At 47.1% G+C, this 15,255-nt stretch overlaps 1 protein-coding gene across 7 annotated transcripts in view; it reads right to left on the reverse strand.

The window, feature by feature from the left end:
• CPAMD8 (C3 and PZP like alpha-2-macroglobulin domain containing 8) overlaps nucleotides 1-15,255 on the reverse strand; it is a 47,314-nt gene that overhangs the window by 20,875 nt on the left and 11,184 nt on the right. For all 7 annotated transcript variants that reach the window (XM_068164940.1, XM_068164941.1, XM_068164939.1 and 4 more), the window contains 14 exons: nucleotides 14,750-14,939; nucleotides 14,345-14,517; nucleotides 14,098-14,247; nucleotides 13,828-13,986; nucleotides 12,889-13,031; nucleotides 11,717-11,779; nucleotides 8,331-8,562; nucleotides 7,633-7,786; nucleotides 6,925-7,064; nucleotides 6,082-6,133; nucleotides 5,113-5,411; nucleotides 4,494-4,719; nucleotides 3,787-3,963; nucleotides 1,160-1,241 (listed from right to left, as the gene is read on the reverse strand). In XM_068164940.1, coding sequence (XP_068021041.1) covers nucleotides 1,160-1,241; nucleotides 3,787-3,963; nucleotides 4,494-4,719; nucleotides 5,113-5,411; nucleotides 6,082-6,133; nucleotides 6,925-7,064; nucleotides 7,633-7,786; nucleotides 8,331-8,562; nucleotides 11,717-11,779; nucleotides 12,889-13,031; nucleotides 13,828-13,986; nucleotides 14,098-14,247; nucleotides 14,345-14,517; nucleotides 14,750-14,939 — 2,240 coding nt within the window. The remainder of the gene's footprint in view (nucleotides 1-1,159; nucleotides 1,242-3,786; nucleotides 3,964-4,493; nucleotides 4,720-5,112; nucleotides 5,412-6,081; nucleotides 6,134-6,924; nucleotides 7,065-7,632; nucleotides 7,787-8,330; nucleotides 8,563-11,716; nucleotides 11,780-12,888; nucleotides 13,032-13,827; nucleotides 13,987-14,097; nucleotides 14,248-14,344; nucleotides 14,518-14,749; nucleotides 14,940-15,255) is intronic.

Here is a 15,255-nt window from a genome sequence, read left to right on the forward strand (position 1 = left end):
TTGTAAAGAGTCATTTTCCCAATTTTGTTACTGTCTCAACTAATCCAGCCCCAGTGCTAAAGTCTGAGGCTGTGTTAGACTTGACAGAGAATTAAGGGCTTAATAAAGCTACAGAAGCACTTTTTGGAATTATAAGCCTCTGACATGCAGCAAGTGTGAGCCCTGCCAGCTCTGGGAGATTGACTCATTCACTTTACAAGCCCCTAAGGAATGGGAGGGTAGAAAGCACACTGCCTGGCAGGGGATGTTTCACGTGTTAAGTAATTCTGTGTCACCATATTTCACATCAAGGGACTGAGAGATGCCAGATCTAAGATAAAAGTTTACTATCTCAGATATGGCATCACAGAAGTGGTCCTTCCCCTCAGATGAGCTCATGAAGAAAAATCAGTTTAAAGCAAAATGCAGAGCAGATGAAGAAGCCAAATGACAACACAAGCAAATGAATGAAGACAAGAATCTGCTACACCTGAACCATTGCTGGCAGCTAACAGGGTAGAGGGGATGTAAGGTCCCACCCTAGAGGCCATGGTCTCCTACGAGAGAGGTCAGTAGGATGAGCTAACTCCTCAGCTGGATGATTTCTGGCTTTCATAGTGACTCTGCAAGGTCCTGCTCATCAGTTCTCAGGGCATGAATCCATATCATTCCATTCCACCCAAGAGGGGGTATAAAGCACTTGGGAGAAAGACTTCTTTGGGTTTTTTTGGGGTTGGTTTTGATGTGCATTTTTTTCCTACCCTGGTAGAAGTCTCTGCCACTTCTAGAGAAGTAGGTTTCTCTGTACATGCTTCAGGTGGAGTTCCATTCCCTAGTGGAATGAAATGCTTAAATGCTTCAGAGATTGCTACTCCAGTTCCAGCAGACCAAATATGATCCTTGACTTATAGCATCTGGGCCTAAAGCTTGGGCATATGAGTAGATGTGACCCCCCTTAACTGCCCCTGAATCTGGAAACATTTACAATACACCTACCAGCACAGCCTGAGCACTCAGCAGCACTGAATCAGCAAGTCCATAGTCACTGAGCACTGTTTGTTTTCTGCTGTGTGGTACCATGGTGGAAGCTGGAAAATGACTCCTCTTTCCTTGCCATTGGTGTACTTTTCCCATTTAGCAAACACTGGATTTTCTAACTCTGTTTTAAAGAGCCACTCACCACATGCTGCCTGAGGAGTCCCTCTCTCCAAAAGCACTGTAGGACCCATCCTGTCTCTTGTAGGTCAGCTGCCGCTGGTAGCCTGCAAGTCACAAAGCATTGGGGGAACCCAGAAATCCTCACAAAAAACCAAGCATGCAAAATGAGTGAAGACTCAGCCCATCTGGCACTAGTGGAAGGCGATCCCCACAGCAGGGGGGTTGGACTGGATGATCTCCAAGGGTCCCTTCTAATCCCCACCATGCTGGGATTGAGTGAGTCCAAGCACTGCAAGGAGTGGTCAGAAGGCTGCAGAGGTTCACCTGTCCAGTTTCCAGCTGTTCACCTGCTTCTGTACAACTGCATTGTGGGGAGGTAGTACAGTTACTGACTAGTTTAGCTCAGAGCACTTCTCAAGATCAGGAAATATCTGGGAATTGCAGGGTATCAGCACTTTATGACAGGTGACTAAGTGATGAACGGGCAAGTCACAACAGCCTTCCAGAGTGAGCAAAGAGCCTTTCCCACCTAAACCTTACACTGTACAGGGCTTCAACAAACCCTGAAAAGCTTAAAACTCTTGAGGACTTCTTCTGTAAGGATTAATTAGGAGGCAGAGTTTGTAGCCATAAAGCTGACAGGTTTGCAGAGTCATGAAAAGAAACTAAAGCAAATGATACTACAAAGGAAACCCTGACCCAGGCTATTAAAAAAACTCCCTCTGTCCTTCTGCTCTCAGCACACACAAAACTCACAAGTGAAGTGGCTGCAGCCAGGCAGAGGAAGCAGCGCTGGGCTTTTGCTGCTGAGCACAAGGTATCTCTGACACACTGCATTTTATATTTATCTGGGACCTGTCTTGTTCAACATCTTTGTGGGTGCCATGGACAGTGGCATTGAGTGCACCCTCAGCAAGTTTGCTGATGACACCAAGCTGTGTGGTGCAGCAGACATGCTGGAGGGAAGGGAGGCCATCCAGAGGGACCTGGACAGGCTGGAGAGGTGGGCACAAGCCAACCTCATGAAGTTCAATAAGAGCAAGTGCAGGGTCCTGCATCTGGGTCGAGGCAATTCCAAGCACAAATGCAGGCTGGGCAGTGACTGGCTGGAAAGCAGCCCTGAGGAGAGAGACTTGGGGGTGCTGGTGGACAAGAGGCTCAACATGAGCTCTCAGTGTGCACTTGCAACCCAGAAAGCCAATCAGATCCTGGGCTGCATCAGGAGAAGTGTGGCCAGCAGGTCGAGGGAGGTGATTCTCCCCCTCTACTCAGCCCTGGTGAGACCCCACCTGGAGTACTATGTCCAGTTCTGGAGCCCCTATGACAAGAGGGATGTGGAGGTGCTGGAACGTGTCCAGAGAAGGGCCAGAAGGATGATCAGAGGGCTGGAGCACCTCTCCTATGAGGACAGACTGAAGGAGTTGGGGCTGTTCAGTCTGCAGAAGAGAAGGCTCCCAGGTGACCTCATTGTGGCCTTCCAGGATCTGAAGGGGGCCTACAGGAAGGCTGGGGAAGGACTTCTCAGGATCTCAGGTAGTGATAGGACTAGGGGGAATGGAATGAAGCTGGAGGTGGGGAGATTCAGGCTGGAGGTGAGGAGGAAGTTCTTCCCCATGAGAGTGGTGAAGCCCTGGAATGGGCTGTCCAGGGAGGTGGTCGAGGCCCCGTCCCTGGAGGTGTTTAAGCCCAGGCTGGATGAGGCTCTGTCCAGCCTGCTGTAGTGTGGGGTGTCCCTGCCCATGGCAGGGGGGTTGGAACTAGATGATCCTTGTGGTCCCTTCCAACCCTGAATGATACTATGATACTATGATACTATCTTGTCAGAGGAGAGCCACCTAATCCTGTCACCTCTGATTTAATGACATGGCTATTGTCTGACTCATACACAAGACAGCTTTGTCCCTTAGAGTTCATTAAAAACAAGGATGACCCAGAATTCTTAACTTGTCCTGAGAACTGTATTTGGTTATAAAACTCCTCTGCATGTGGCTCTTCCCAAACAACTGCTGAGGCTGTTGGACTGCTGTCCATAAAAGAGCTGGATTGCATTGGGCTCTTCAGTGAGACAGGAGAGGACACTGAAGAGCAGATGAAAGCCTTTGTTATGTGGCTCTAGGTTAACTACCCTGGGTACTAACTTTTGCTTTCAGGTATAAATACTGTTAAAAACGGAAAGTTCAGAGAAGAGCATTCAGTGACTAGAGCACCAGAGAGTCAATTTTTAAATAAGGATGAAGCCTAAAGGTACAGATTTTTACTATGCTCATTTCTCCTTGAGACTGAAATGTTTAAACATAGAAAGAAGCTATCTAAGATTTAAAAAACAACCCAAAAAAATCCCCAAACCCACAAACAACAACAAAACCCACCAAAAAACACCCAACCCCAAAAAACCCAAACCCAACCCAAAACCCCACAAACACACCAAAAGCCCAAAACTATCAATTAATAAGCATAATTAATAAGCTAGGGCAAACACAGGCAGCATAGCAAGGGAAAATATCTTGCAGTCAAAATCTGTTGACTTGTGAGGCCATCCCATGAGGATGCCTTACTTGGGACACTTGAGTGGAAAGGACAATGTGACACTGGTAAAGCTCTCTTCTGCCTAAGAAGCCTTTTCTCCTCTAAGTGCTAAGCATGAGCTACCTTGAACAAGGTAATCTGTAGCTTCAGTCTCCACCTCGTGACTGAGTTGTTTGGTTTTCTGCAGATATTTCAGGACAAAAACATTAGGAGCAAAGTGGATCATGTTCTGCTCCCCACATCCAAAGGGCAAACGCAGCAGGCTGTCCAGGTTGTTCAGTGTAGGACCCATCACATCTCCTGTTTGAACAAGAGGCATCTCTTCAGCATCAAGGAATCACACTTTAATTCCCTCTTCCTTTGGGTGTCTTATGATTAAACCCCACCTGACCACACTCTTTTCTACACAGTCAGCTTAAATGAACTCTGTCAGCAGCTGGAAGTCCTTCAAATGCTAACTCTCAGCCATTCAGGCTCTTGCTGGCAACAGAAGCACCACATCTGGCTATCCATGACTCCCCAGTTTAGAACACAGCAAGCACCATGGGTGATGATGATGAAATGAATATTATGAATTCTAATTGCCAGTGCCTCTGTGCAATCCTCAAATAGTATCTACTTGAAGTCACTTTCAACTCAAACATGGTTCAAACAAACGACAGCACTCCCCCCCACCCCCCAATTATTTGTCCCGGAACTAAGCAGCACACATCTTTATAACTGCCCACCACTATCTTAGCTGGTGTCCAGGTACTGCTCAGAAGCAACAGCTGGAGTAGCTCTTCCTGTTTGATAACTGGTACCTAGTGATACCTCCTCAGAATTGATACCTATTATTGAAGCTGTAGCTCTTTCTGATCCTGGAATTATGTTGTGGGGAACTCCAAGAGTAAATGCTTCATTGTGATTTTCATCAGTCTCTTCTTTTCTCCAAATTTTAAACTCTCCCATTGACCCCCAGCCTGTGGAAAAGCCAATGTACTTCACCTCGAGCTGCCTGGGGGCTCTCCACTCCACAATAACAGACTCATTTAGCACCCGAGTACCATGGCCAACCTGAAAGGAACAACAGAACCATGCAGTCCCAAGAGCCCGTAGGTACAACGTCACCTGCCCAGCCCAGTGTGATGTCTGCACCAGAAAGCATCATGGAGCAGCAGCTTTCTCTTGCTCTCTCACAAAACAATCCAAGGAAATGTCACAAGAATTCCACAGGCTTGACCTCTCAGGCCTCCATCTCACTTAGCACTAAAAGCACTGAAGGTCTTGGGAACATAACATGGCAAGCAGACAGATGAAAACAGTCTGACCAGGGCTTCAGACAGGAGCAGCAACAGGAGTGAAGCTGTCGCCTCCTGCAGCTGCCTCACGACATCCTGCCACGTGTGGTCAACCCCCATTTAAGACAGCAAAGAGACTTCCAGACCATTACACAGGTAAATTCATTACCTGGATAATCCCATTTTTCCAGCTGATCCAAAAGCTGTGGAATTCATCCCAGGAGAGGATGCCAGCTGTGTCCCTGCTGGCCACTGGCTCGCCCATTTTGCTGATGGAAATCCACGTTTTGGTGTTCTGATGCCCACCAATAACAATCTCAGTCATCTCTGCCATGTCATGTGGCCCAGAGGACAGGGCCAGGTGAGCATCATTGTGAGCTTTCACAGCAATGTCAAAGTGTGTCATCTGGGCAGGCTTCTGCACGTACTGGTACTCATACTTGTTGGGGGTAGAGATGTGGATTTTCTCTAGTTAGAAAGAGAAGGGCATGTGGTAAGAATGGGAGCTCAGCTCATGTTTCAAAACCAACCCATAGTTAACTGCTGCACTTTAAACAAACCTTTCCTAAGGTTCTGTCTCCCAGCTTCTCTTAAACTGTGAATGTTTATGTGGCTATTTCTTCCCATTTTCTATTTCTCTCCTTTCCAATGGAGGAGATCCCTCAATTCACACTGCTCAGATGGATTTCTTATGAAGTCTGTAAGTGATTTTTTAAATTTCTAATCTAGTAGTCAAAAGCATCTCTGTTTAGCTGCTGGAGCCAGCTCTGAGCTATCCAAATCTCAGGCAGAAAGGACACTCTGATTCCAGACTGAATGTGAAAACATCAGCTGCAGGCACAGTGCGGCCCCAGTTACTGTCCACAGTGCTGAACACTGCAGCTGTTTACAAAGTACAGGAGTTTCATTACCTGTTCCAGAAATCACGTGGGCAGGCACAGCAAATTCATAACTAGCCAGCCAGGTAAGAAAGACTCCATTCAAAAATTCCTCCTACACACCATCACTCATCAGAGACATGGAAATAAAGATTTTGGGGTTTGGGTTTTTGGGTTTATTTTCCAAGGGATGCAGCCACATGGTTCTATTTATAACTAAATCAAACAGGCTGAATATCTCATTTGAATCGTGGACTCACCATTTGGGCAGAAGAACACACTGTAGGTGTATTCTCTGGACAGTCCCTCTGGCTATAGGAAAACAGAAATCCAGACATTAAAGACAGTGCTTGGATTAGCAGTAACAGCCACTCAGATTTGCTTACATATACAGAAATAACCCTCTGCTGCTTTAGGGGGGTTTCTATCCTCTGCAGAAAGGTGACCACCCTGTTTTGTGTTAGCTAGAGAGATGCTAACCACCGCCAGCCCATCTCATACCCCAGCACAGAATCATGAAATCTCTTTGGCTGGAGAAGCCCTTTTAAGTCCAGCCATTAACCCAAGACCACTGCTAGGCTATGTCCCCCAGCACCACACCTACCCAGCTTTGAAACCCCTCCAGGAATGGGGACTCCACCACTACCCTTGGGCAGCCTGGACCAGGGCTTGACAACCCTTCCAGGGAAGAAATTATTCCTCATGACCAACCTACACCTCCTCTGGTGCAACTTGAGGCTGTTCCCTCTCATCCTGCCACTTGCTACTTGGGAGGAGAGACCGAGACCCACCTCACTCCAACCTCCTTTCAGGTAGTTGCAGAGAACAGGAGGCCTAAGCATATTGCTTAGATTAACAGAGCCAAGCTTATCTGATAAAATTTCTATCCCTTTTTCTCCTGAACAGTACTGAGGAGCAGCTGGGCTCTTTCTGTACACATGCCCCACTGCAATCACATCCCATCATGGAAACAGATCAGAAACCAACTTGAAGACTCTTATAAACCTGTTCACATTTGATTAACTAACTCAAAGCTTCCATGTGATTTACCCGAGCACTTTTTTTTTCCCCCTGAATTATTACCCAAATTCCTCTTTTCTTACTTCAATGATAACACTACTGCGAACATAATCCACTCCCACTGGGGTCCTTTTGTCCATGTCATCCTCCAGGTGTTTGACATTCTTCAGGGTCTGCATCCCCTCCTGGCAGCAGCTGGTTCCACCATAAGCAAAAGCTTTTGCTAAGGAGCAGAAAGGAAAAGAAGCAGAGGCTTTGAGATGGAAGATCTTCAAGTGAAGATCTAAACTGGACAGCTACTAACAACAGTGGTTTGCAACTGCAGCTCTCTCTCGTTACCTTTGTTCTGCATTTGAATGGTCACATCTAAACCTGGGCAGTATTTGGGCCATCAGTGGGCAACAGTGAAACTCTTTCCTAGTTTTCAGTGTTGCACAAATTTTCCTGTGGTTATTTGCTTGAAAGAGGAACAGAATTTGTTATTTTCTTATTGAAAAATCCTCTCTGATCTCAGGGAGATGTAACAGACCCACAGGTTAGACACCACACAGCAGGAGAACTGGTGACTAAAGACCCTCCTGCAGCTTGTTGACAGAGACTCCTTAGTGCAGTACACTGCAGAGGCAGTTTCTAAGAAACAAATGAAGTGGAAAATCTAAGCTATCAGAAAAGGGAATAAAGGATTCCATTCTGGAGTACTAGGGACGTGGGAATTTCCTTCTAAAAGAGGAATCAGAAGAAACACTTGCACAAGGCCAACAGGCAGCAAGCTGGTTTTATTTCTATACTACCAGTGATGTTGCTCAGTCCAAGCTCACTGAAGGACAGAACGACAGAGGTGGGTTTAGCTTCCCCAGGGGCCACGCACTTCTTTCTGGTCAGATGATGCTTCCCAGGGTGCCCCACGAACTTTATGCCTTTTGGAACAGAAATCTTCACATGGACCTGTAAAAACGGTGACAAATTAAAGCTGTAAACCCAATCAAAATAAACAAAAAGTCTGACACCCACATGGTGCTGCAGAGCATCCTGGCATGCAGGGACCCTTCCTTCTGCAGACCCAGCCATCTGCCCACCTGGCATCCTGGCTTGCAGCCAGAGCTGGCTCAAAATGCTACCAGCGCAGGCAGGCAGTGTCTCTGATAAGCAGACACCCAGGGATAGGATTTCTTGGGGAAAACACCACATTCTTCTCTGTGGTTCAGCACAAGCTTCCTAATAATCTACCCTCCATTCTTTAGTGTTTGCACTTCTGAGGTGTCACAAGACACTTCAAACTCCTACAAGTGTCCCAAGCCAGATGCAAACAAAGCAATGAGATTTATTCATGTTGAAAAGCAGAATTTTTATCTTGCTCAAAGGATTCAAGCTGAGCTTATCACTACTTTATCCCTATCCCTTATCCACTGTAACCTGTAGATGGCACAGGGAAGCCCAATGATAACACAGCACCTGGTAACTTAGTGACAGGACTAGAGAGGGCTGTTACCTCCACACAGACAGCTAAGTAATTGTAGACAGTCAGTGGGATTTTGGTCTGCTCTCCCCGGATGACATGGTATGGCAAGGTGAAATCAATGAAGAAAGGTTTAAATGTCTTCAGTTCTGTTTGCCTGGCAATGCCCAACCCCTTCTCTTCAGACAGCCCCACAGCTTCAGTAATCCAGGTAGTGATGGAGTCTGGCACCTCCACACGCAGCTGTGCTTCTCCTGATACATTACTGCCAAACAGAAGAGGGAATAATTTGGAGTGATCAGATTAATTAAATACTCTGGAATGAAACTAAAGCACATGGAGCCAAACACTTTGAGGAATTCTCTCCACATCCAAACTTACAGGAGAGCAGCAGTGTCTGCACTGAACAGCAGCTGAGAAACATCTCAGTGTTTACCAGCAGGCTCTTTGAGATGTAGGCACGTTTCTAAGGAGCAGAACAGCAAGTGGCTGCTTAAGCAAAACAAAGTCTAATGTACAAGTTCTTACTGGATTAAAAGCTTTACAGGCACTTGCAGAATCACTGTAGAGTCACTTTGCTTAGGGGCAAATGTCTGCACCAAGTATGAAAAGAAAGAAGGAAAAGAAAGAAAAGCAAGAGGGAGGGAGGAAGAAGGGGGGAAAGCCAGAAGGAGAGGGGAAAAGGTGACAAAGATCTTTGACAGAGGTCCTGGCAAGAACAATGCAGCAATAATTTATCTCACACAACGGTAACTTTTGCTGGAACCCACTGTCCTCTATACATTGACACCTGGGAGACTCTGCTTCAACATAAGAGCAAAGGAGACATTTTCCAGACGAGTTCAGCACTGCTGGTCCTGAGGAGCATGTTTTGATACAGAAGCACTTTGGTTGGCTGGTTCTCGGAACGCCTGGCTCGGAAAATTTCCAAACCCATAATTTTCTTTCAGTAAGGAAGGAAGAGAATAAGGAAACTAATTATTAAAAATCAAATTTCTGTTCTGAGTATTTCTCTTTCCTGTGCATACCACAACAGGGTAGCATAAACCTGCTATCCTTCTTCCATGCTTTATAATAACAGAAATTCCCTTTTCTTCTGGAGACTTTGCTATTTCCCTCCTGCAAAGCAGCTTTGGCCTTGCCTGAACAGAAAACATTTTCTCTAAAGCAAGAACAAAAGCTATTTCATGGCTCAGCTGGCAGGATGATTGGTGGAGTTATGAGTACACCCTAAGGTTCTTATTTATTCCCCAGAGCTTGATCCACACTCTGCTAGCCCTGCGTGTCTGAGGGCAGTGCGCATTTTAGCTGGCGTAGAAAGGAGAGAGCAAGGTGCTCAGGACAAGCTCTGTGAGCTTACAGGAGGAGACACTGCCTGACACCACTGCCTGCCACCAGGACTAATGTCGGGACTAGGCTTTCACTGCTTTTCAGCTGAGGGTTACTCACACACAGCCAGCAATGAAGCAGCTCTGCTTTTATCCTCTAGATCAGCTGCACCATTTAATGAGCCTAAACTCTTGTAACTGGAATGAGGCAGCCTACCAGGTACTGCTCTGTTCATTTATATTGCAGAAGGAAAAGGATTCAAACAAGTGGTCTGATGAAAAACTAGAGCCCCCTGGGCCTTTGAACGGACTTGTAAAGCTGGGTCAGTTTGCAAGCTGATGTCTGTGGCCTCCCAGCTCACACCAGAGAGCGGAGACCCTGGGAACTGCACTTGGTTTGACAGCGCCAAGTTTTTTAACCTTCTCTGAAGCCCACCAGCTCCTTAGCTTTGGAGCTGTCACCACAGCTGGAGTTGACTAGCTGGTACCTGCAGCCCCGAGCAGCAGCAGAGGTGTCCCAGCTCCAGAGCTGGAAGCATTCCCACCTCTTTAAGCAGCCAGTTTGTTGCAGCTGATGTCCTCTGTGCTGGGACTCAGCCCAAAGCAGCATTAACAATTTTCACACATGAGGGCACTTACTCTGCTGGGCAGGGGCCAAAGCACACAGCCCAGCCCTCAGACCTTCCAGCCAGGCTGCAGGACCTTTCAAGAACTGGGCTGGGAAGTTGACATTGGGCTTTTGTCTGCCTCTTTTTAAATTGTATCTTCTAATTGTAAATGGTAGAAGAAAAAAGAAATTCTTCTAGTTCAAGAGAGTGGAAATGCAGGAATGCTCAGCCCAGTTGTTTCTAATGAGATGAAGTGGAGAAAATGCAATCTGCAACTTTTTTATTCCACACTCTCCCACTTATAATTAACTGCCCCAGCTTGCTGAGGCCCAAACAGGCACTTCTGGAATTCTTTGTGTATTCCTACAAAGCATATTTCATGCTCAATTGAGCAGATTTGAATACTCTTGCTGCAAGTTCCTGTCAAATTTAATTTATCATCATTTATTGAGCATGAACTTTACTTGCAAACCTGAAGAAGCCTTTAAATAATTGTTTCAAATTGCCCTGGATGTGCTGTTCTGGAGGCATTAGTTATTGGTTATTCATTATTTAGTTCCAGCTGTACGCAGTGGAAGCCAGGACTTATTAGGCAGCAAATGGAGGCTTGGAGGAAACACTTTTGTGTTGGATGAAAGAGAAAGAAGGGCCTTGTGCAGTTTGAAGAGGGATCACTGCAGAACACTCCCCAGGGCATGGTGAGGCTACAGCAGCATTTACAGGAGCAGCTCCTCTGCCTCCATGTCCTCACACATTACTCTGGGACTGTTTTCCCACTTGAGCACACACAACAATTGATGCTAGGACAGGGCTGGAAAGGCAGAAGAGCAGCACCACTGCCTGAAGTTGACATTCCTGAATTACCCTGGCATCCAAACTCAAATCCAGACCAAACTCATTCCCTCCTGCAAAGGGAAACTGTCACTCCTGATGGCCTTGGCTGATCTTGGCTCTTGGCTGGGAACTCATCAACATTTCCCATTCCTCTTCACTCTCCAGTGGTACACTGAATGCTGGTTCACATGAAGATTTTAGGACAGAGCTGGACTTGCAGCACCACCTTGCAGCCCCTTCCTGCTGCAAGAGCAGCCTAGCTTGCACTGATTGTGAGGCAAGTTTATGCCACAGGCAGCTCCTCACAGCAAGCACACACTGCAAACCTGTGTCCCAGCTTGCTTGTCACTAAGTTGTTGATGTGCCCTATCCATAAGTGAGTGAAACCCGGAAATGTGCTGGACCAAACCACCGCTGCTTTTCTCCCCCAACAATGCTCCTTTGCTGGTGACACTGTGGTGAGCTGCACAGGGGTGTGAGGGAGTGAGGGCACTGCAAGACCAGGTGAAAACACTCCAGAGAAAGGATACTGAGGAGAGCAGCAACAAAGAAAAGCAAAACCAGCAGAGACTGTCACAACATGCCAGGGTAACGTCAGTGGGTGTAAAAGAGCATTGTATGCAACGAGGATACAACCCTCTGGATATACCTGACATTGAGGCAGTGCCAAATCCATGTTTCAGGGAAGAAGGTTCGTTTCCTCTTCTCTGATCTGCTTGAACAAGAAAGAAATCCTTGGATCAATTCTTTCAACGAGGCAATGTCAGCAGTAACTGCGACATCAGTGTTACCAAGGGTGTGCTGATCACACCACCACCTACAACTCAAGCTAGTGCAGAAGCATTAAAAATTATCCATAAACCAAATTATCATGAACCAAATGAAGTGTGTGCACTTCACACACACTGGAGACAAACAAGGACTTCAGAGTGTCAGACAATGTTAAAAAGACAGTGTAAATAATATCACCTCAAAAACAATGGAGCTTGGAAGAGCCAAAAGCTTTCCCCAAGCAAAAGCAAAAGGGAGAATATAGAGCATGGGACTTCTCAGGAGGTCATGATGTGGCCTCACAGTTACCACGACCATTGCTTGATGTTCTCCTCCTGCTTTTTCTCTTGGAATTACTTTGAGCTCTCATAATTTAGGCCTAGCTTGGAAATATTGAGAAACAGCAACTAATGAACAGGAAACCAAGAGATGCAAAGAGTTTCAACTGAAGCTTTTGAAGAATATTATTTTTCATTTTGCCAGAATTAATTTAAATCAAACAAAATAGATGTCGTCAATTTTGGGTCAACCATTAGCTGGGGTTGTGCAGCCTGGAGAACAGAAGGCTCCAGAAAGACCTTAAAGCAGCCTTCCAGTACCTGAAGGGGCTCTAGAAGAGCTGGGGAAGGACTTCACACAGAGCCCTGCAGTGCCAGGACAAGGGGTGATGGCTTCAGACTGGAAGAAGCTGGACTGAGGTGAGACATGAGGAGGAAATTCTTCCCCAAGAGGGTGCTGAGGAAACAGAACAGGCTGCCCAGAGATGTTGTGGAGGCTCCAAGCTTGGAGGTGTTCATGGCCAGGTTGGACAAGGCCTTGAGCATGGTAGGAGGTTGGAACTCTATGAGCTTTAAGGTCCTTTCCAACCCAAACCATTCTATGATATGATTCTATCACATCCTTCAAGAGCACATAGAAGTTTCCCCACCATTGCCTTGTCTAAACCAAGCAATTTCCTTCAGGCATGGAAGTGGGAAACAAGAAGAAAAAAAATAGACAACAAATAGTTCAGAATATCCTGGACCAGATGCATTGCCACAGAAATGTTACCTTGGTGCTATTTTAGAGTGCATTGTAGCCACCAGTGTGCCAGTATGTGGCTGGAAAGCTGGCACAGCCTCGTCTGTGTACATGCCCCCATTCTGCCTGTGGTTCAGGCTGACCAGATCAGTCATCACAACCAGACCAGTTTCCTAGAGAATGAAAATGAAGACCACAAAACAGAAACCAGCGAGAGAAAAAAAAAAGAAAGAATTATACATGTACTCATAACAGACTTCTCTGAGTAGAATCTCCCAGCCCCATCCCAACATTTACAGGGTAACTATTCCAGCATTTACAGGTTAAATTTCACTGGACCTTGAGGATCTTCCCGAGCTTTGTACAAAAGTGACTGCTGATGTGAGAAAGTGTTGGCACCTGGTGGGCAGAGCTTGAGCAAGCTCATTTGCTTGCAAAGTCCCTGTGAAGCAGGGCCCAGCATCACTGGGTGTCTCTAGCCAGAAGGCAGCTACAGATGAAGCATCATTACACATTTCTCCCCAAAACATCACATTACAGCTTTTTACCCTTCCTCAAAGTTTCCAGTGTCTCCTGCTGCAGTGAGAAGGCAGCTCCCACATCAGGCATCACCAGCTCTGCACTGCCAGGAATGCCAAGCAAAATGGAAACTGTCCACACAGCTTCCCAGTAAAAACCACAGGATTCCTAAGAAAGGGACTGGCCAGCTCTGTCCCCTAAATGCCTTCATTCATAGAAGACAACAGTTCCCCAGCACAAAAGGCAGCAGGAGCCTGGTTCTCTTTCCACACCCACCCAGCCCACTGCCCCAGCCCATCTTTGCAGGACAGGGAGTCTGTGCCCTCAGCATAACCCCTGGAGGAACAGCTCTGGGCTGAAAAACCCAAAAGCCTGTGGAGCTGGAGGTTATCCTGCAAGCAGCAAAGCACAAAAGACACTGCACAGAGAAGTGAGGCTGAGTCTCCCTACTGTGAAGGCAAAGCGAGCGTCCTTGGTGATGTCCCAGTGCCAGGGGAAGACAGAGGACCTGCGGCGCCGCGAGGACATGCCCGGCCACCAGAAGTGCCCTTCCTCCTTTGGGGCTCCCAAGGCATCAGACACATCATACTCTGCAAGCTCCTGAAAAACCTGTAGGGAAAGGGAGGTGCCTGCTCTCCTGAGCCGTACAGGCTGTCTCTTGAAGGTGAGGTGCAGACAGCACTGTCAAGAAAAGGCATCGGGGCCCTGAGCCTCCCTCACCTGCCTGGCTGTCAGCTGGAAGCCTGTCTTGAGCAGGTGCACACTCTTGTCCACAGTGGCTACACAGACACAGCTGGACTTTGCAGCTCTGACCCTGATGTCCACAACATCACCTGGTCTGGTCTCATTTGCAGAGAGGGCTACTGTGACCTAGGAGTGTCACATGAGATCCCATCACCCCAATCAGCAGACAAGGCTAGGGAGCACCAGGACGTCAGCCCTTCCTCTGGAGCCGCAGTTCCCATACCTGATTTTCAAAGGAGGACTCCACGGTGAACTGCAGGCTGTCTGTGACCCCTTCCCCATTCTCCCTGATGTAATAGACCAGAAGACGACCCAGGGGAGCCATGCTGTGAGCCACCAAGAAATGGAGGAATGTCCTGCAGACCTCAAGCTCTGCTGCAGGAGCATTGGTAGGTGCTAAAAAAGGCATTGTTAAAGGAAAGGTTTATGTATCAAGAGCACTCTCTTCCTGCCCCATCCAAATACTGCAAGACACAGAACTCTCCATCCAGGGTTTGCATCTGTCCCTTGCTCTCACTGCAAAATTATTCTATGCCCTCTAAAAAGCATCTAAAAGAGGACACTGGTTTGTGTAAAGGTTGGTTTTCCCTGAACAGAGGGAGCAGTCTGCATTTCTGATGCTAGCTACCTGTTCCTGGGAGGTGTGTGATATCAGAGCTCTTCTCAAAGGGCATAGTGCCCCTCTTGCTCCTCTGCTGGATGACATCTCTGGGCTGCAGTCCTGAGAGGACAATGTTGCCTCTTGATGCCACCTCAAAATGCAGAGTGAAGTTGCAAGGACACGTGGACTTCACTGCAATCCAAGCCTCCTCTCCTACCTGCACCCAGAGAGAGAAAAGAAAGATCTGGTCTGTCACAAGGCATAGCTTTTATTTACAAGGCACAGAACAGTTTGGATCTCAGTCTGAAGTCCCCCAAAGTGCAGGCACTGAGCAGTGTGCTTCACTTGTGCTGCTTTCACAGCCTTGCCTCACAGCCAGGAGCAGCCTGTGTGCAGCTCTGCACTGCTTGCACAGCTGACCCCAGAATGGGCTGGGGGGCTCCATGCATTAATGAAACAATAAAGGAATCTCTGGAATCCTGAAAGTTAAGGTTTTGGCACAGAGCAGCTGTCGGAATTGATTGGATTTTAGA

Source organism: Melanerpes formicivorus, unplaced genomic scaffold (assembly GCF_026170545.1).
Source record: "Melanerpes formicivorus ecotype bairdi unplaced genomic scaffold, bMelFor1.0.p_v2 SCAF_83, whole genome shotgun sequence".
NCBI classification, from domain to species: Eukaryota; Metazoa; Chordata; class Aves; order Piciformes; family Picidae; genus Melanerpes; species Melanerpes formicivorus.